The sequence below is a fragment of the Oncorhynchus keta genome, chromosome 9 (assembly GCF_023373465.1).
Source record: "Oncorhynchus keta strain PuntledgeMale-10-30-2019 chromosome 9, Oket_V2, whole genome shotgun sequence".
Lineage (NCBI taxonomy): Eukaryota > Metazoa > Chordata > Actinopteri > Salmoniformes > Salmonidae > Oncorhynchus > Oncorhynchus keta.
This window is the reverse complement of record NC_068429.1, coordinates 15,091,322-15,106,652: the sequence shown is the minus strand read 5'-3', so window position 1 is coordinate 15,106,652 and position 15,331 is coordinate 15,091,322. Positions and strand designations below refer to the sequence as shown.

The window sequence follows — 15,331 nt, the reverse complement described above, 5'->3', positions numbered from 1 at the left end:
TCAAAATAGGGCTACTTAATGTTAGATCCCTTACTTCAAAGGCAATTATAGTCAATGAACTAATCACTGATCATAATCTTGATGTGATTGGCCTGACTGAAACATGGCTTAAGCCTGATGAATTTACTGTGTTAAATGAGGCCTCACCTCCTGGCTACACTAGTGACCATATCCCCCGTGCATCCCGCAAAGGCGGAGGTGTTGCTAACATTTACGATAGCAAATTTCAATTTACAAAAAAAAAAATGACGTTTGTCTTTTGAGCTTCTAGTCATGAAATCTATGCAGCCTACTCAATCACTTTTTATAGCTACTGTTTACAGGCCTCCTGGGCCATATACAGCGTTTCTCACTGAGTTCCCTGAATTCCTATCAGACCTTGTAGTCATTGCAGATAATATTCTAATCTTTGGTGACTTTAATATTCACATGGAAAAGTCCACAGACCCACTCCAAAAGGCTTTTGGAGCCATCATCGACTCAGTGGGTTTTGTCCAACATGTCTCTGGACCCACTCACTGTCACAGTCATACGCTGACCTAGTTTTGTCCCATGGAATAAATGTTGTGGATCTTAATGTTTTTCCTCATAATCCTGGACTATCGGACCACCATTTTATTACGTTTGCAATTGCAACAAATAATCTGCTCAGACCCCAACCAAGGAACATCAAAAGTCGTGCTATAAATTCACAGACAACACAAAGATTCCTTGATGCCCTTCCAGACTCCTCTGCCTACCCAAGGACGCCAGAGGACAAAAATCCGTTAACCACCTAACTGAGGATCTCAATTTAACCTTGCGCAATACCCTAGATGCAGTTGCACCCCTAAAAACTAAAAAAATGTCTCATAAGAAACTAGCTCCCTGGTACACAGAAAATACCCGAGCTCTGAAGCAAGCTTCCAGAAAATTGGAACGGAAATGGCGCCACACCAAACTGGAAGTCTTCCGACTAGCTTGGAAGGACGGTACCCTGCAGTACCGAAGAGCCCTTACTGCTGCTCGATCGTCCTATTTTTCTAACTTAATTGAGGAAAATAAGAACAATCCGAAATTCCTTTTTGATACTGTGGCAAAGCTAACTAAAAAGCAGCATTCCCCAAGAGAGGATGACTTTCACTTTAGCAGTGATAAATTCATGAACTTCTTTGAGGAAAAGATTATGATTATTAGAAAGCAAATTACGGACTCCTCTTTAAACCTGCGTATTCCTCCAAACCTCAGTTGTCCTGAGTCTGCACAACTCTGCCAGGACCTAGGATCAAGAGAGACGCTCAAGTGTTTTAGTACTATATCTCTTGACACAATGATGAAAATAATCATGGCCTCTAAACCTTCAAGCTGTATACTGGACCCTATTCCAACTAAACTACTGAAAGAGCTGCTTCCTGTGCTTGGCCCTCTATGTTGAACATAATAAACGGCTCTCTATCCACTGGATGTGTACCAAACTCACTAAAAGTGGCAGTAATAAAGCCTCTCTTGAAAAAGCCAAACCTTGACCCAGAAAATATAAAAACTATCGGCCTATATCGAATCTTCCATTCCTCTCAAAGATTTTAGAGAAGGCTGTTGCGCAGCAACTCACTGCCTTCCTGAAGACAAACAATGTATACGAAATGCTTCAGTCTGGTTTTAGACCCCATCATAGCACTGAGACGGCACTTGTGAAGGTGGTAAATGACATTTTAATGGCATCGGACCGAGGCTCTGCATCTGTCCTCGTGCTCCTAGACCTTAGTGCTGCTTTTGATACCATCGATCACCACATTCTTTTGGAGAGATTGGAAACCCAAATTGGTCTACACGGACATGTTCTGGCCTGGTTTAGGTCTTATCTGTCGGAAAGATATCAGTTTGTCTCTGTGAATGGTTTGTCCTCTGACAAATCAACTGTACATTTCGGTGTTCCTCAAGGTTCTGTTTTAGGACCACTATTGTTTTCACTATATATTTTACCTCTTGGGGATGTTATTCGAAAACATAATGTAAACTTTCACTGCTATGCGGATGACACACAGCTGTACATTTCAATGAAACATGGTGAAGCCCCAAAATTGCCCTCGCTAGAAGCATGTGTTTCAGACATAAGGAAGTGGATGGCTGCAAACTTTCTACTATTAAACTCGGACAAAACAGAGATGCTTGTTCTAGGTCCCAAGAAACAAAGAGATCTTCTGTTGAATCTGACAATTAATCTTAATGGTTGTACAGTCGTCTCAAATAAAACTGTGAAGGACCTCGGCGTTACTCTGGACCCTGATCTCTCTTTTGAAGAACATATCAAGACCATTTCGAGGACAGCTTTTTTCCATCTACGTAACATTGCAAAAATCAGAAACTTTCTGTCCAAAAATGATGCAGAAAAATTAATCCATGCTTTTGTCACTTCTAGGTTAGACTACTGCGGGTCAATATCTGTGATCATATAGTCTACTGTACTGTGGCCAAGAGGTGAGCAGTAGATGAATCTCCCCAAAGAGTAACCTACCATTGACAAAGTACAGACCCAGGCTTCTACAGAGCTGCAACAGATCCCTTCCGTTGTTGTTGACGGTGCTGTCACTGTTGTTTCTATGGGGAGATGAAGACAGTTAGAAACACTATGGCCTGTAATAAAGATGTCCCCTCGTGTGCTCGTTAGATCAGGTAGTGTTCCTGTGCGCGCATTTGTGTCCCCACAGATGAGCACATTTCCCTGGGCCTGGAAATGGCACATCTCTTCCTCAAGGGTGCAGCTTCTCTCTAGTAGTCTCTACAGCCTGCTCTCGCTGTACTGCAGCACCCTCTTGATGACAGACAACTTATTTGCCATCTCCTCCTTTACCTGCACCAGCTCTCTCCTCATGGTTGCCTTTACCTCCTCAAGCACTGTGGTAAGGCTCTCTCTCAGCTCCAGAGTTCTTCAGCTGGCTCCTTGCACTGGTTGATCTGGTCCTGTAGAAGCTCTGTTTCTGGGCTGAAGGTGGTGTAGCTGAGGGGCTGCTCCTTCAGCTCAGTAACCGATACCTCTAACAGAGCCAGCCTGTCTCTCAGCAGGCTGATGGTAGCGTAGCTGGGGGGCTGCTCCTTCAGCTCAGTAACCCATACCTCAATCAGAGCCAGCCTGTCTCTCAGCAGGCTGATGGTAGTGTAGCTGGGGGGCTGCTCCTTCAGCTCAGTAACCCATACCTCTAACAGAGCCAGCCTGTCTCTCAGCAGGCTGTCTCTCAGCAGGCTGATGGTAGTGTAGCTGGGGGCTGCTCCTTCAGCTCAGTCACCCATACCTCAATCACAGCCAGCCTGTCTCTCAGCAGGCTGATGGTAGTGTAGCTGGGGGGCTGCTCCTTCAGCTCAGTAACCCATACCTCAATCAGAGCCAACCTGTCTCTCAGCAGGCTGATGGTAGTGTAGCTGGGGGGCTGCTCCTTCAGCTCAGTAACCCATACCTCAATCACAGCCAGCCTGTCTCTCAGCAGGCTGATGGTAGTGTAGCTGGGGGGCTGCTCCTTCAGCTCAGTAACCCATACCTCAATCACAGCCAGCCTGTCTCTCAGCAGGCTGATGGTAGTGTAGCTGGGGGGCTGCTCCTTCAGCTCAGTAACCCATACCTCAATCACAGCCAGCCTGTCTCTCAGCAGGCTGATGGTAGTGTAGCTGGGGGGCTGCTCCTTCAGCTCAGTAACCCATACCTCTATCACAGCCAGCCTGTCTCTCAGCAGGCTGATGGTAGTGAGGTCTTGTCTCTGGTGGTTGTAGGCAGGGGGGAGGATAGACCTGTTGTGTGGGTGTAGGTCTGGGCCTGGGCTCCTGCTGTTGGGTTGCCAGAGGTGAGGGGAGAGGTCGGGATGCTGTCTTTTCTTGTTTCCCCTATCTTAATTAGGGTGGGGAAGACCTGCACAAAAGAGCTGAGTGCAGCCTCACTGCCCTGGACCATGACAGTGCCGTTCTGGTACATGTTTACCGCCAGAAACCTGTTTTCCTGGTCCTTCTCGCTGCGCTCAAAAATGTGTATTTGCCTTCCCTTGCAGATTCCTTTCTTTGTCATATAGCTGAAATGCCTGGTTACAGCTGTGTGCCAGGCAGTAGTGTGGTCTGTGTAAAATAACAGGTTTGTAACTGTCCTGTCGTGTGAGAAGTCGGCAGATAAAGTTTCCGGGTTCTCCCTCAGAATTCTGTGTTTAAAATGGATTCTTCCCTGCTCTGATTTGATTTCTGCTGGAATTTTTTTTAAAGCAGGGGAAAGTCTCTCAGCCTCTGCTGCTGCTAGCGCTGCCTCAGTGACCATGTTGCTATGGTTACCACCAGTAAACAGTTGGAGCTATACGGTAAACTAGCTGACAGATTTGAATTTGGCTAGCAAGCACGATTAAGATTGGTATATTAACTCACTCTCTGTCAATCTTTTCTTCCTGTTTATCTTCAGTTGTACAATTTGATTACCTATACATTTTTGCTAATTTAATCGTGTTAATCTCACTCTCAACAACCAGAAAGTTATAACAAGTCAGAAGCTGTTCTTCTGCATGACTTCTCGCTCTCTCTGTCTCTCTCTCTCTCTCTACTGCGATTGTAATGTTATTGAGATACCCTGATTACTTTGGCCACACTGGGAGACCGCCAACAGACAGAGATTAGGGATGAAATGAAGTCTGAGGCTGGCCAATCCTCTAAAGTGGTTTCCTATCCTCTGCTCTTCCTTACCCTTTACCTGATATGGCTGAAGAGGCAGATGACATTTGTGTGCTTTGTGAAAACATTGCTAAAGAGTGTTGTATTGAATTCCAGGCACCCATAGAATAAAGGCAAGGAAGCCAGTTTGTGGTTGATAACACAGTTACGTTATAACCCAATATACCCCTGGACCGGTAAGAGGTTAAAGAAACATAATCATGGACTGAGTTCCAAAGGGACACCCTATTTCCCTACATAGTGCACTACTTTTGACCAGAGATCAATGGGCCCTGGTCAAATGTAGTGCACTATAGGGGATAGTGTGCATTTTAGCACAGCGGTCTACTGCATTGCATCTCAGTGCTAGAGGGGTTACTACAGACCCTGGTTTGATTCCAGGCTGTATCTCAACCGGCCGTGATTTTGAGTCCCATAGGGCGGCGCACAATTGGCCCAGCATCGTCCGGGTTAGGGTTTGGCACGGGGTAGGCCGTCATTGTAAATAAGAATTTGTTCTGAACTGACTTGCCTAGTTACATAAAGGTTAAATATTATTCTTATTTTTGTTTTATGTAACCGACAAGAAACATTGTGGGAACCAATAACAGCTAGCCGGGGCGAGAGACAGAGGGACGCATTTCAGCACGTCTCACATCAACTTTACACCTGCGTTATTGAGCTGAGGAGAAATGGTATAAATCTGAGAACATGTTATAAATCCTTCAGGGACGCTCATTTATAAGTCCCTTGGGACGTGGCTAGGTGTGTGTGTCAGAGAGAGAGAGAGAGAGAGAGAGAGAGAGAGAGAGAGAGAGAGAGAGAGAGAGAGAGAGAGAGAGAGTATGATGCTGGAATGGGGGAGAAAAACAGAGATAGATGGAGTGTGAATAAGGGGAAGTGAGAGACAGATGTGACCCTGAACATACAGGCTTAGGAAGGGGAAAGGGACGGAAAGAGAAAGGGTTATGGAGAGAGAGAGAGAGAGAGAGAGAGAGAGAGAGAGAGAGAGAGAGAGAAAAAGAGAGAGTATGATGCTGGAATGCTACAGGAAATTTGGGGATTATGTGTGAAGTGAGCTGCAGGAGTGGGCCTAAGCGGCCTGACGTGTGTGTGGCCTCTGAGGACATGTGTTTGTGTATGTGTGGTAGAGTCACTTAGCCATAGAATACCAGGCCAGATTTTTCAGTTGGACGCTGTCAGCGGTCTGTAATGAGATGGCCATGAGGGTCAACCATGTCTGTGTGTGTTTACGTGTGTGCGTGTGTGTGCGTGTGTGTGTGTGTGTGTGTGTTCAGCCCTGGACCCAGCCCACTCTACTAGATTGAGCTGGGTTTCGATGCACTGTTATGGTTTATTTTCCGCTGTCTCGTAATCAGAGCCACATGTTCACAGATTAAGATCCCTTTTGTTCTCTCTCTATAACACTCATTTAAGAAGGCTCACTGTCCCCCTTTCCCCCAAAAAACAACCTGTCCCACCCGTATGACCTGTCCTTAACAAGGTTTGTGAAAGCACAGTAAAATAGAAAGTTGTCCTGTTCTCAAAACTTTGAGAGATGGACAAAAACTGAGAGAAAAAAGGCAGATGGATAGAGGAGTGAACCGGGTGCATTCTAGCGATCCTACTTTATTTCCTTTGCCCTCTCTCTCGCCAGTAATCCCTCTCTCCATCACTAGTCTCTGTGATGGTCTGCTTGTCGTGGATCAAAAACAACGCTGGCGTCTTTCACGCTTCACATCGACAGAGAGGGGTGCAAAGTTGAAAGGTAGATTCAGGAATTCCCTGGTCCAGAACTATTGGTACCAATTGTTTTGAGAATCTCTTCCCATTGTCCATGGCGACCATTCATGAGGGTGGGAAACATGGAGGACGGATCATCACTCAAAATTATTGTTTGGACTTTTAAGATGAGGCTTCCGCTGGCAGCAATACAATCAGACATAACAAAATGGCAAGCGAAATGGCAGTATTTCATTGTGTGCCTATTTCTGTTAAACATAGCATGACAATAAAGTTTGAGATGATTGATTGGCTTATTTCTCAACTCTGCCCAGCGTCTTCAAATGTGAGATCATGGAGAGTATCCCCGGAACTTTACTCTTTCTAGCTGTTCTGATCTAACATACTTTGTGAAAAAGTACAGATAATGATGACAATATACCGATATATCAGCATTCACCTAACCAACCACATACTGTAAACCATAAGAAGGACAACACAGGAAAGATATTCACCCATAACAAACTTTCAAGTTCAGCAAGTGTTTGTGGTGACGTTGTCATCGGACATTGGGGCCAAGAGATTTCCATCCCTGTTGCATCATGTCCCGTAGGCTGATAATGGCGGCTGGGGTTATTTTGGGTGCTCAGATTGCTGCTAATTGTCCCTGCAATGCTAATCAGTTCCGCCAACCCCAGCTGGAGCGGAAAGACGGAACACTTTCCATGTTACAGCTCATGCAGATCGAGGGAAAAGAGGAGGAACTGTGAAGGGAGAGAGGAGTTGGCAGAGATGTCTGTCGACATAAATGTCTCGTAAATACACACAGGTATGGCTTAACTGGCTAACATGTACTTGGATTAGGCCCTGTCTACATTGGTCAGTCCTGAGCTCTACAAAGAATGTTTATACAGCATAAAAGACAAATAATATACAGTATAAAAGACAAATAATATACAGTATAAAATACTAGTAATATACTGTATAGAAGACTAATATACAGTGTAAAAAGATATGAGGATATATGAGGATGGATGTAGATCATTTAAAATTATCTTTCAGAGCCAAACTGTTGATGATATTTGAGAAGTGAGGGATTTTTTTATGTTTCAGTGCGTTTCAAATCGTCTTGCCCCCGGTGAGAAGGGGAAAATGAAAGGAGGTATACATTAGATGGAACTCTACTGGCGTTAATACCTTCCTGAGCCGCCATCTCATCTGTTCAACCAGCTGGGTTTTCCCCCAAGGCCTCCGCAGGTTTTGATGCTGGTGAGCAATTTCCTACAGATGAATATCACATTACATTAAATCAAATTGCATTACCTCACACTCAATGAAGTGGTTTATTTACCCAACAGACGGTCTTATCCCAGGGAAATTGGGGGATGCAGACCGGCTTTGAATCGTACAAGTTTAATCATTTTTACAGCTATATTCCATAGGAGTCAGTGTGGATCAAATGTCTTACTGAAGGCAACACATGCAAAGCAGTTAACTCTGCAGTCCAGAAAAGTAATTATGCTACGACAGTGTTGATAGTGATGAGTTTTACACAATTTTGTAGTTTTGTAAGTTTGGACTCCATGGCTGTTGAGCTGGAGTTGTTGAGGTGGAAATACTTTTCTAAAACATGAAAATAAAGTAAGGTAAATAGATAAGGACCCCACTTCTGACACCATGTACAGTAATGATGGGGTGGCAAGGTAGCCTAGTGGTTAGAGCATTGGACTAGTAACAGAAAGGTTGCAAGTTCAAATCCCCGAGCTGACAAGGTACAAATCTGTCGTTCTTCCCCTGAACAGGCAGTTAACCCACTGTTCCTAGGCCGTCATTGGAAATAAGAATTTTTTCTAAACTGACTTGCCTAGTTAAATAAAGGTTACATTTTTTTAACAAAATGTTTTTAAAAATGATAAGGAGACGAGACACCATTTTGTTAGTTTAATTAAGAAAGTATCTTTGCGAAGATAAAAGTGGATGTCTTGTACAGAGCATTATGGGTACTGTGGTAGTACATTATGTTACAGGGGTTATTTTCTGGCTGGCAAATTTACAGTTGGTAGTCTTCTTTGGTTTTAGAAGTGGGACGGACATAATTATTATACGTTTTTGATTTTTTTTATCCGGTCGGATAAACACTCCAAACAGCCTACCCGAACGCTCGGAGGTGTCCACATGGTCCTAAAGCACAACATTGCCTCGTTTTGTATCACATTCCAATGATAAAACTGGGGGAGGACAAAAATTATTGTTGTCGTGGCAGACATCTGACAGTGAGCTGCTTTTCTTCAGAAATGTATTCTATATATCTTGGCTTTGAAAAGGGGTTAAATATTTATCCAAAACATTTTGCACCTGGCTTTGAAAGTTATCAATGCTGAAAGTTCATAATGCCTGTAGTAGCTGTAGCAAAACAAGGAAAGTCTTAATGCAAGTTACAGTCACTTGTGGCCTATGGACTTCTTCCCAGGGTAAGAAAAAGATGGTGGAAAATCCTAACAATTTAGTGGGCTATCCATGGCTTGACGGATATCAGAAGCTGACATTGTGGAAAGAGAGACAAGACTACTGTCTGTACGCATGTTATAGAATTTTGATGAGAACAAGTCAGAACTTTAATGGGGAGCGCAATGGGGAGCTATCAGGTATTAGGTTTAGCTGGGGAGCAATCAGAGGGATCTTAATGTATTGCTATTTACTCTGTCACTACAGTGAATAGGCTCTTTGTGACATTTTGCTTGTTCAGCCAGACTCCAGTTCTGGTGCTGTGTCTCTCTGAAGTGTTCGGTGGCCAGACATGGATCCTGTCTGGGATTAGAGTACTGCTGACCAAATGGAGTCTGGCCAGATAAAGACACAGATAGTCGGCAAATGAAGGAGGGGGAGAGGGGGGGGCAGGGGGCTGTTGGCCAGATATCCTGTTATCTCTCTCCTCTAGCGCTCTGTCTCTCTACTTTTAGACAGTTCAGTGGAACAGCTGTCTGAAGCAGCAGTAACCACAAAGCAGAGGAAACTGCCCTCAAATGTTTTAAGAGAGATTGAGGGAGACATTGGCACTATAGACCTCAATTGAATGAAGTTGCAGATATAGGAAAACCACATTGTGAATGTTTATGTTGTGTTTAAAGGACATGTCTTTCTGAGTCCATATCCAAGGAAAATGTCTACGAGAGGAATAGCTTGTTGGTTGTGTGGTTTTAACATGGGTGACACCTCCGATACAATGCAAACATTTGAAGCGAGCTTTTCCTTTATCTGCAATTTATTGAATCTTTGTAGGTACATCTGTAGAGGTGAACCTTAAAGAGCTTGCAGATCAACTAAATTCAACCCATTAGCTGGTTACCTCATCCAGACAGAATTTGGAGTGGAGTGGAATGTGGCACGTGGACTTCAGGAGACGGCAGAGGGAGCACGCCACTATCCACATCAATGGGACCGCAGTGTAGAAGCTGAAAAGCTTCAAGTTCCTCGGAGTACACATCACTGACAATCTGAAATGGTCCACCCGCACAGGCAGTGAGGTGAAGAAGGTGCAAGAGCACCTCTTCAACCTCAGGAGGCTGAGGAAATTTGGCTTGGCCCCTAAGACCCTCACAAACTTTTACAGATGCACAATTGAAAGCATCCTGTATCACCGCCTGGTATGGCAACTGCACCGCCCGCAATCGCAGGGCTCTCCAACGCATCACCGGGGGCACACTGCCTACCCTCCAGGACACCTACAACACCCAATGTCAAAGGAAGGCCAAAAAGATCATCAAGGACATCAACCAACTGAGCCACGGCCTGTTCACCCCTCTGGCATCCAGAAGGCGAGGTCAGTACAGGTGCATCAAACTTGGACCGAGAGCCTGAAAAACAGCTTCTATCTCAAGGCCATCAGACAGTTAAATAGCCATCACTAACCGGCTACCACCCAGTTCAACCCTGCACCAACCCTGCACCTGCTGCCCTGTGTACAAAGACATTGAATCACTGGTCACTTTAATAATGGAACACCAGTCACTTTAATAATGTTTACATGCTGCTTTACTAATTTCATATGTATATACTGTATTCTACTGTATTTTCGTCAATTCCATTCCAACATTGCTAATCCTAGTATTTATATGTTTCTTAATTCCATTATTTTACTTTTGGATTTGTGTGTATTATTGTGAATTGTTAGATACTACTGCACTGTTAGAGCTAGGAACACAAGCATTTCGCTACACCCGCAATAACATCTGCTAAATATGTGTATGTTAGCAATAAAATTGGATTTGATTTGATTTTCAATATCTCACTTAAGCCCCATTTCCACTGGCACTTAAAATTAGGGACAAATTCGAGCTGGGTTGAGGGAAACCCGGGCCAGCGCAGCCCAGTTTCAAAACTGGTGCCAGCTCATTTAGAATTGGGGCTGGTGACACTGTTACTATGCAACCACCAAAATGATCACTGCTGGATACTGGCACAACGTTTAGATCATCTGGGCTTTATGCTGTTAGCTAGCACATGGACAAGCAGTACAACTGCTGGATCCTTCATTAATTTTTGCACTACACAATAAACTTTTATTAGAACAGCCAACACTCAAATGCTAGCTACCTAACGTTAGCTAGCAGTGTGGTGCCAGGACAACAACTTCTTCCTCAATGTGAGTAAGACAAAGGAGCTGATCGTGGACTACAGGAAAAGCAGGGCCGAACACGTCCCCATTCACATCTACGGGGGCTGGAGTGGAGCAGGTCGAGAGCTGCAAGTTCATTGGTGTCCACATCAACAACAAACTATCATGGTCCAAAAACACCAAGGCAGTCAGGAAGTGGGCACGACAACACCTTTTCCCCCTCAAGAGACAGAAAAGATTTCTCATGGGTCCCCAGATCCTCAAAAAGTTCTACAGCTGCACCATCGACAGCATTCCGACCGTTTGCTCACCGCCTAGTATGGCAACTGCTCGGCGTACGACCATAAGGTGCTACAGAAGTGCATATGGCCCTGTACAACACTGGGGCCAAGCTTCCTGCCATCCAGGACCTATATTCTAGGCAGTGTCAGAAGAAGGCCCAAAAAATTGTCAAAGACTCCTGTCAACCAAGTCATAGACTGTTCTTTCTGGTACCGCACAGCAAGCGGTACCGGAACGCCAATTATAGGTCTAAAAGGCTCCTTAACAGCTTCTACCCCCAAGCATAAGACTGCTGAACAATTAATAAAATGGCCACCCGGACAATTTACATTGACCTCCCCATTTTGTTTCTACACTGCTGCTACTCGCTGTTTATTATCTATGGATAGTCACATTAACCCTACCTACATGTAAAAATGACCTTGACTAACCTGTACACATTGACTCGGTACCGGTACACAGTATATAGCCACATTATTGTTATTTTATTGTGTTCATTTTTATTTTATTTTTATTTAGTAAATCTTTTTTAAACTCTTATTTCTTGAACTGCATTGTTGGTTAAGGGCTTGTAAGTAAGCATTTCACGGTAAAGTCTACACCTGTTGTATTTAGCGCATGTGTCCATTGCATATATTTTTTAGTTGAAAACAGAGTTGAAACAAGCTACTTAGCTAGCTGGCCAGGTTTATTGAAAGCTATCTAGCTAGCTACATCATATCAAACCTCTAGTCTGGTTTGCTTGGTTAGCTAGCTAGCTAATAGCCAATCATGGAAAACAAGGTAGGAATTAAGCCAGCTAGCTAGCCTGTTATGATAATGACAATGCTAACCGTTTAGCTAGCTATCTAACGTCAGCAAGCTAAATACACGGCTCGAGTCTGGCTGGCACTGGAAACCTGGGTTAACTTCAAAGTGCCAGTAGAAACGGGGGTTTAGTCTGAATATTGGGTTACATGAACATCATACAAGATACTCCCTGAAGAAGGTCAAAATGTTGGTGTAATTTACATATTAACCATACACGTGGTGCAAAGATGTAGCTAACAACAAACATTTCTGATTTACATGAGTGGTTGATGATAGCCTTCAATCTGCAGTGGCTGGCTGAACTGACTGTAGTACCGATGATAGGGTGGTGTGTTTGTGTGTGAATGGGGGCACGGTTTGAGTCAACAAATGACTACAACGCTATTCTCAGCGCTACCTCCTCATTAAAACATTCCCCAAACTGGCCACGTCTCCCCATAAAGTCCCCTTCCTTTATTTTTAGGTGTCTAATTAGGGCCCTTGGCTTGGATTCTGTGTGTCGACTTTAACGGGGCAATTAGTGATATTGTGTCTGGACTGCCTCCCTCCTGCTACAGAAGATTTGGGGAAATGGGTGGAAGGGTGTGGGCAGGGGGGAGTGTGTGTGTGTGAGTGAGAGAGAGAGGGGTGGGTGGTGTAGGGTTGCGGGCGTGTTGGCACTGGCTCAAGGAGGCTGGTGGTACAGGGAAACACAGACCCACCCAGTTTCTATGATTAGTCAGGATAAGAGGGATTCTAAGAATAAAACTATTTCCATTACAACATTACAAAGTTGATGCAAACATGTATTTTGCAAGAGCTTAAGGGAATTTGTTTATTGTGAGTGAAATCAAACAGCACAGGTGTTCCATCTGAAATGGTGTTGGGGTGAAAAAGAGTTCCACTTGACTGTTAGAGCAAGGTGTTGTCATACTCATTTTCAGTCAAGATTATTTTCTCAGTTGATCTCAACTTAAATATGAGCATGATAAGCATTCTGTCATGTGATGTGGAATACTCATAAAGGAATAATCCATCTCAATAGTCAAGTTTTTGCGTACAAGCTCTTACTACACTGTCTTTCAAATGTTTGGCAAGTAAAGATAGTTGTTCCATACGGGGCATCGTTTGTAACATGCTACATTTTGCGTCACATAATCCAAAAGGTATGCTAACCATACGCAAATTATGAAACATTTTATAAAACCCTGTAATACCTCCAGGTTTTGAGCAATTTATCAAGCCAGGCATGTACTGTAAACCACATTTTTGGGGTATTTGATATGTTATTAGGATCCCCATTAGCTGTTGCTAAAGCAGCAGCTATTCTTCTTGGGGTCCACACAAAACATGAAACATGACCTAACAGAGAACTTTAATAGACAAGAACAGGACAAAACTACATCAATTAAAAAAAATATTAAAAAGGCACAAGTAGCCTACATATCAATACATACACACAAACTATCTAGGTCAAATAGGGGAGAGGAGATTTTTTATTTTATTTATTTCACCTTTATTTAACCAGGTAGGCAAGTTGAGAACAAGTTCTCATTTACAATTGCGACCTGGCCAAGATAAAGCAAAGCAGTTCGACACATACAACAACACAGAGTTACACATGGAGTAAAACAACCATACAGTCAATAATACAGTAGAAAAATAAGTCTATATACAATGTGAGCAAGTGAGGTGAGATAAGGGAGGTAAAGGCAAAAAAAGGCCATAGTGGTGAAGTAAATACCATATAGCAAGTAAAACACTGGAATTGATGATTTGCAGTGGAAGAATGTGCAAAGTAGAGATAGAAATAATGGGGTGCAAAGGAGCAAAATAAATAAATAACAGTAGGGAAAGAGGTAGTTGTTTGGGCTAAATTATAGATGGGCTATGTATTGGTGCAGTAATCTGTGAGCTGCTCTAACTGCTGGTGCTTAAAGCTAGAGGTAGATAAGTGTTTCCAGTTTCAGAGATTTTTGTAGTTCGTTCCAGTCAATGGCAGCAGAGAACTGGAAGGAGAGGCGGCCAAAGGAAGAATTGGTTTTGCGGGTGACCAGAGAGATATACCTGCTGGAGCGCCATCACGGTTGACAACTCCATTGTGTCCTCCTCCCAGAGCGCTAAGAACCTTGGCGTGATCCTGGACAACACCCTGTCGTTCTCAACTAACATCAAGGCGGTGGCCCGTTCCTGTAGGTTCATGCTCTACAACATCCGCAGAGTACGACCCTGCCTCACACAGGAAGCGGCGCAGGTCCTAATCCAGGCACTTGTCATCTCCCGTCTGGATTACTGCAACTCGCTGTTGGCTGGGCTCCCTGCCTGTGCCATTAAACCCCTACAACTCATCCAGAACGCCGCAGCCCGTCTGGTGTTCAACCTTCCCAAGTTCTCTCACGTCACCCCGCTCCTCCGCTCTCTCCACTGGCTTCCAGTTGAAGCTTGCATCCGCTACAAGACCATGGTGCTTGCCTACGGAGCTGTGAGGGGAACGGCACCTCAGTACCTCCAGGCTCTGATCAGGCCCTACACCCAAACAAGGGCACTGCGTTCATCCACCTCTGGCCTGCTCGCCTCCCTACCACTGAGGAAGTACAGTTCCCGCTCAGCCCAGTCAAAACTGTTCGCTGCTCTGGCCCCCAATGGTGGAACAAACTCCCTCACGACGCCAGGACAGCAGAGTCAATCACCACCTTCCGGAGACACCTGAAACCCCACCTCTTTAAGGAATACCTAGGATAGGATAAAGTAATCCTTCTCACCCCCCCCCCTTAAAAGATTTAGATGCACTATTGTAAAGTGGCTGTTCCACTGGATGTCATAAGGTGAATGCACCAATTTGTAAGTCGCTCTGGATAAGAGCGTCTGCTAAATGACTTAAATGTAAATGTAAATGGAGCGCGTGCTACAAGTGGGTGCTGCTATGGTGACCAGTGAGCTGAGATAAGGGGGGAATTTACCTAGCAGGGTCTTGTAGATGACCTGGAGCCAGTGGGTTTGGCAACGAGTATGAAGCGAGGGCCAGCCAACGAGAGCGTACAGGTCTCAGTGGTGGGTAGTATATGGGGCTTTGGTGACAAAACGGATGGCACTGTGATAGACTGCATCCGATTTATTCAGTAGGGTATTGGAGGGGCTAACGGAGGGGCCAGTTGGATAACTCCCTCGGGCAGATAACGTCCGTAGTCCAGTCGTAAAGGCCCGGTGGGACCCCGCATTGGCAGTAAAACAGGTCCGGATAGGTGATTGTAGCCCAGGAGTGGCTGATGG

At 44.5% G+C, this 15,331-nt stretch overlaps 1 protein-coding gene across 1 annotated transcript in view; it reads right to left on the bottom strand.

Moving 5' to 3' along the window:
* Positions 1 to 15,331, bottom strand: part of LOC127931883 (uncharacterized) — a 33,716-nt gene that overhangs the window by 3,184 nt on the left and 15,201 nt on the right. Inside the window, exons 2-4 of the mRNA XM_052526026.1 lie at positions 3,270 to 3,856; positions 2,864 to 3,174; positions 2,495 to 2,577 (exon numbers count right to left, since the gene is read on the bottom strand). Coding sequence (XP_052381986.1) covers positions 2,893 to 3,174; positions 3,270 to 3,856 — 869 coding nt within the window. The 3' untranslated portion in view covers positions 2,495 to 2,577; positions 2,864 to 2,892. The remainder of the gene's footprint in view (positions 1 to 2,494; positions 2,578 to 2,863; positions 3,175 to 3,269; positions 3,857 to 15,331) is intronic.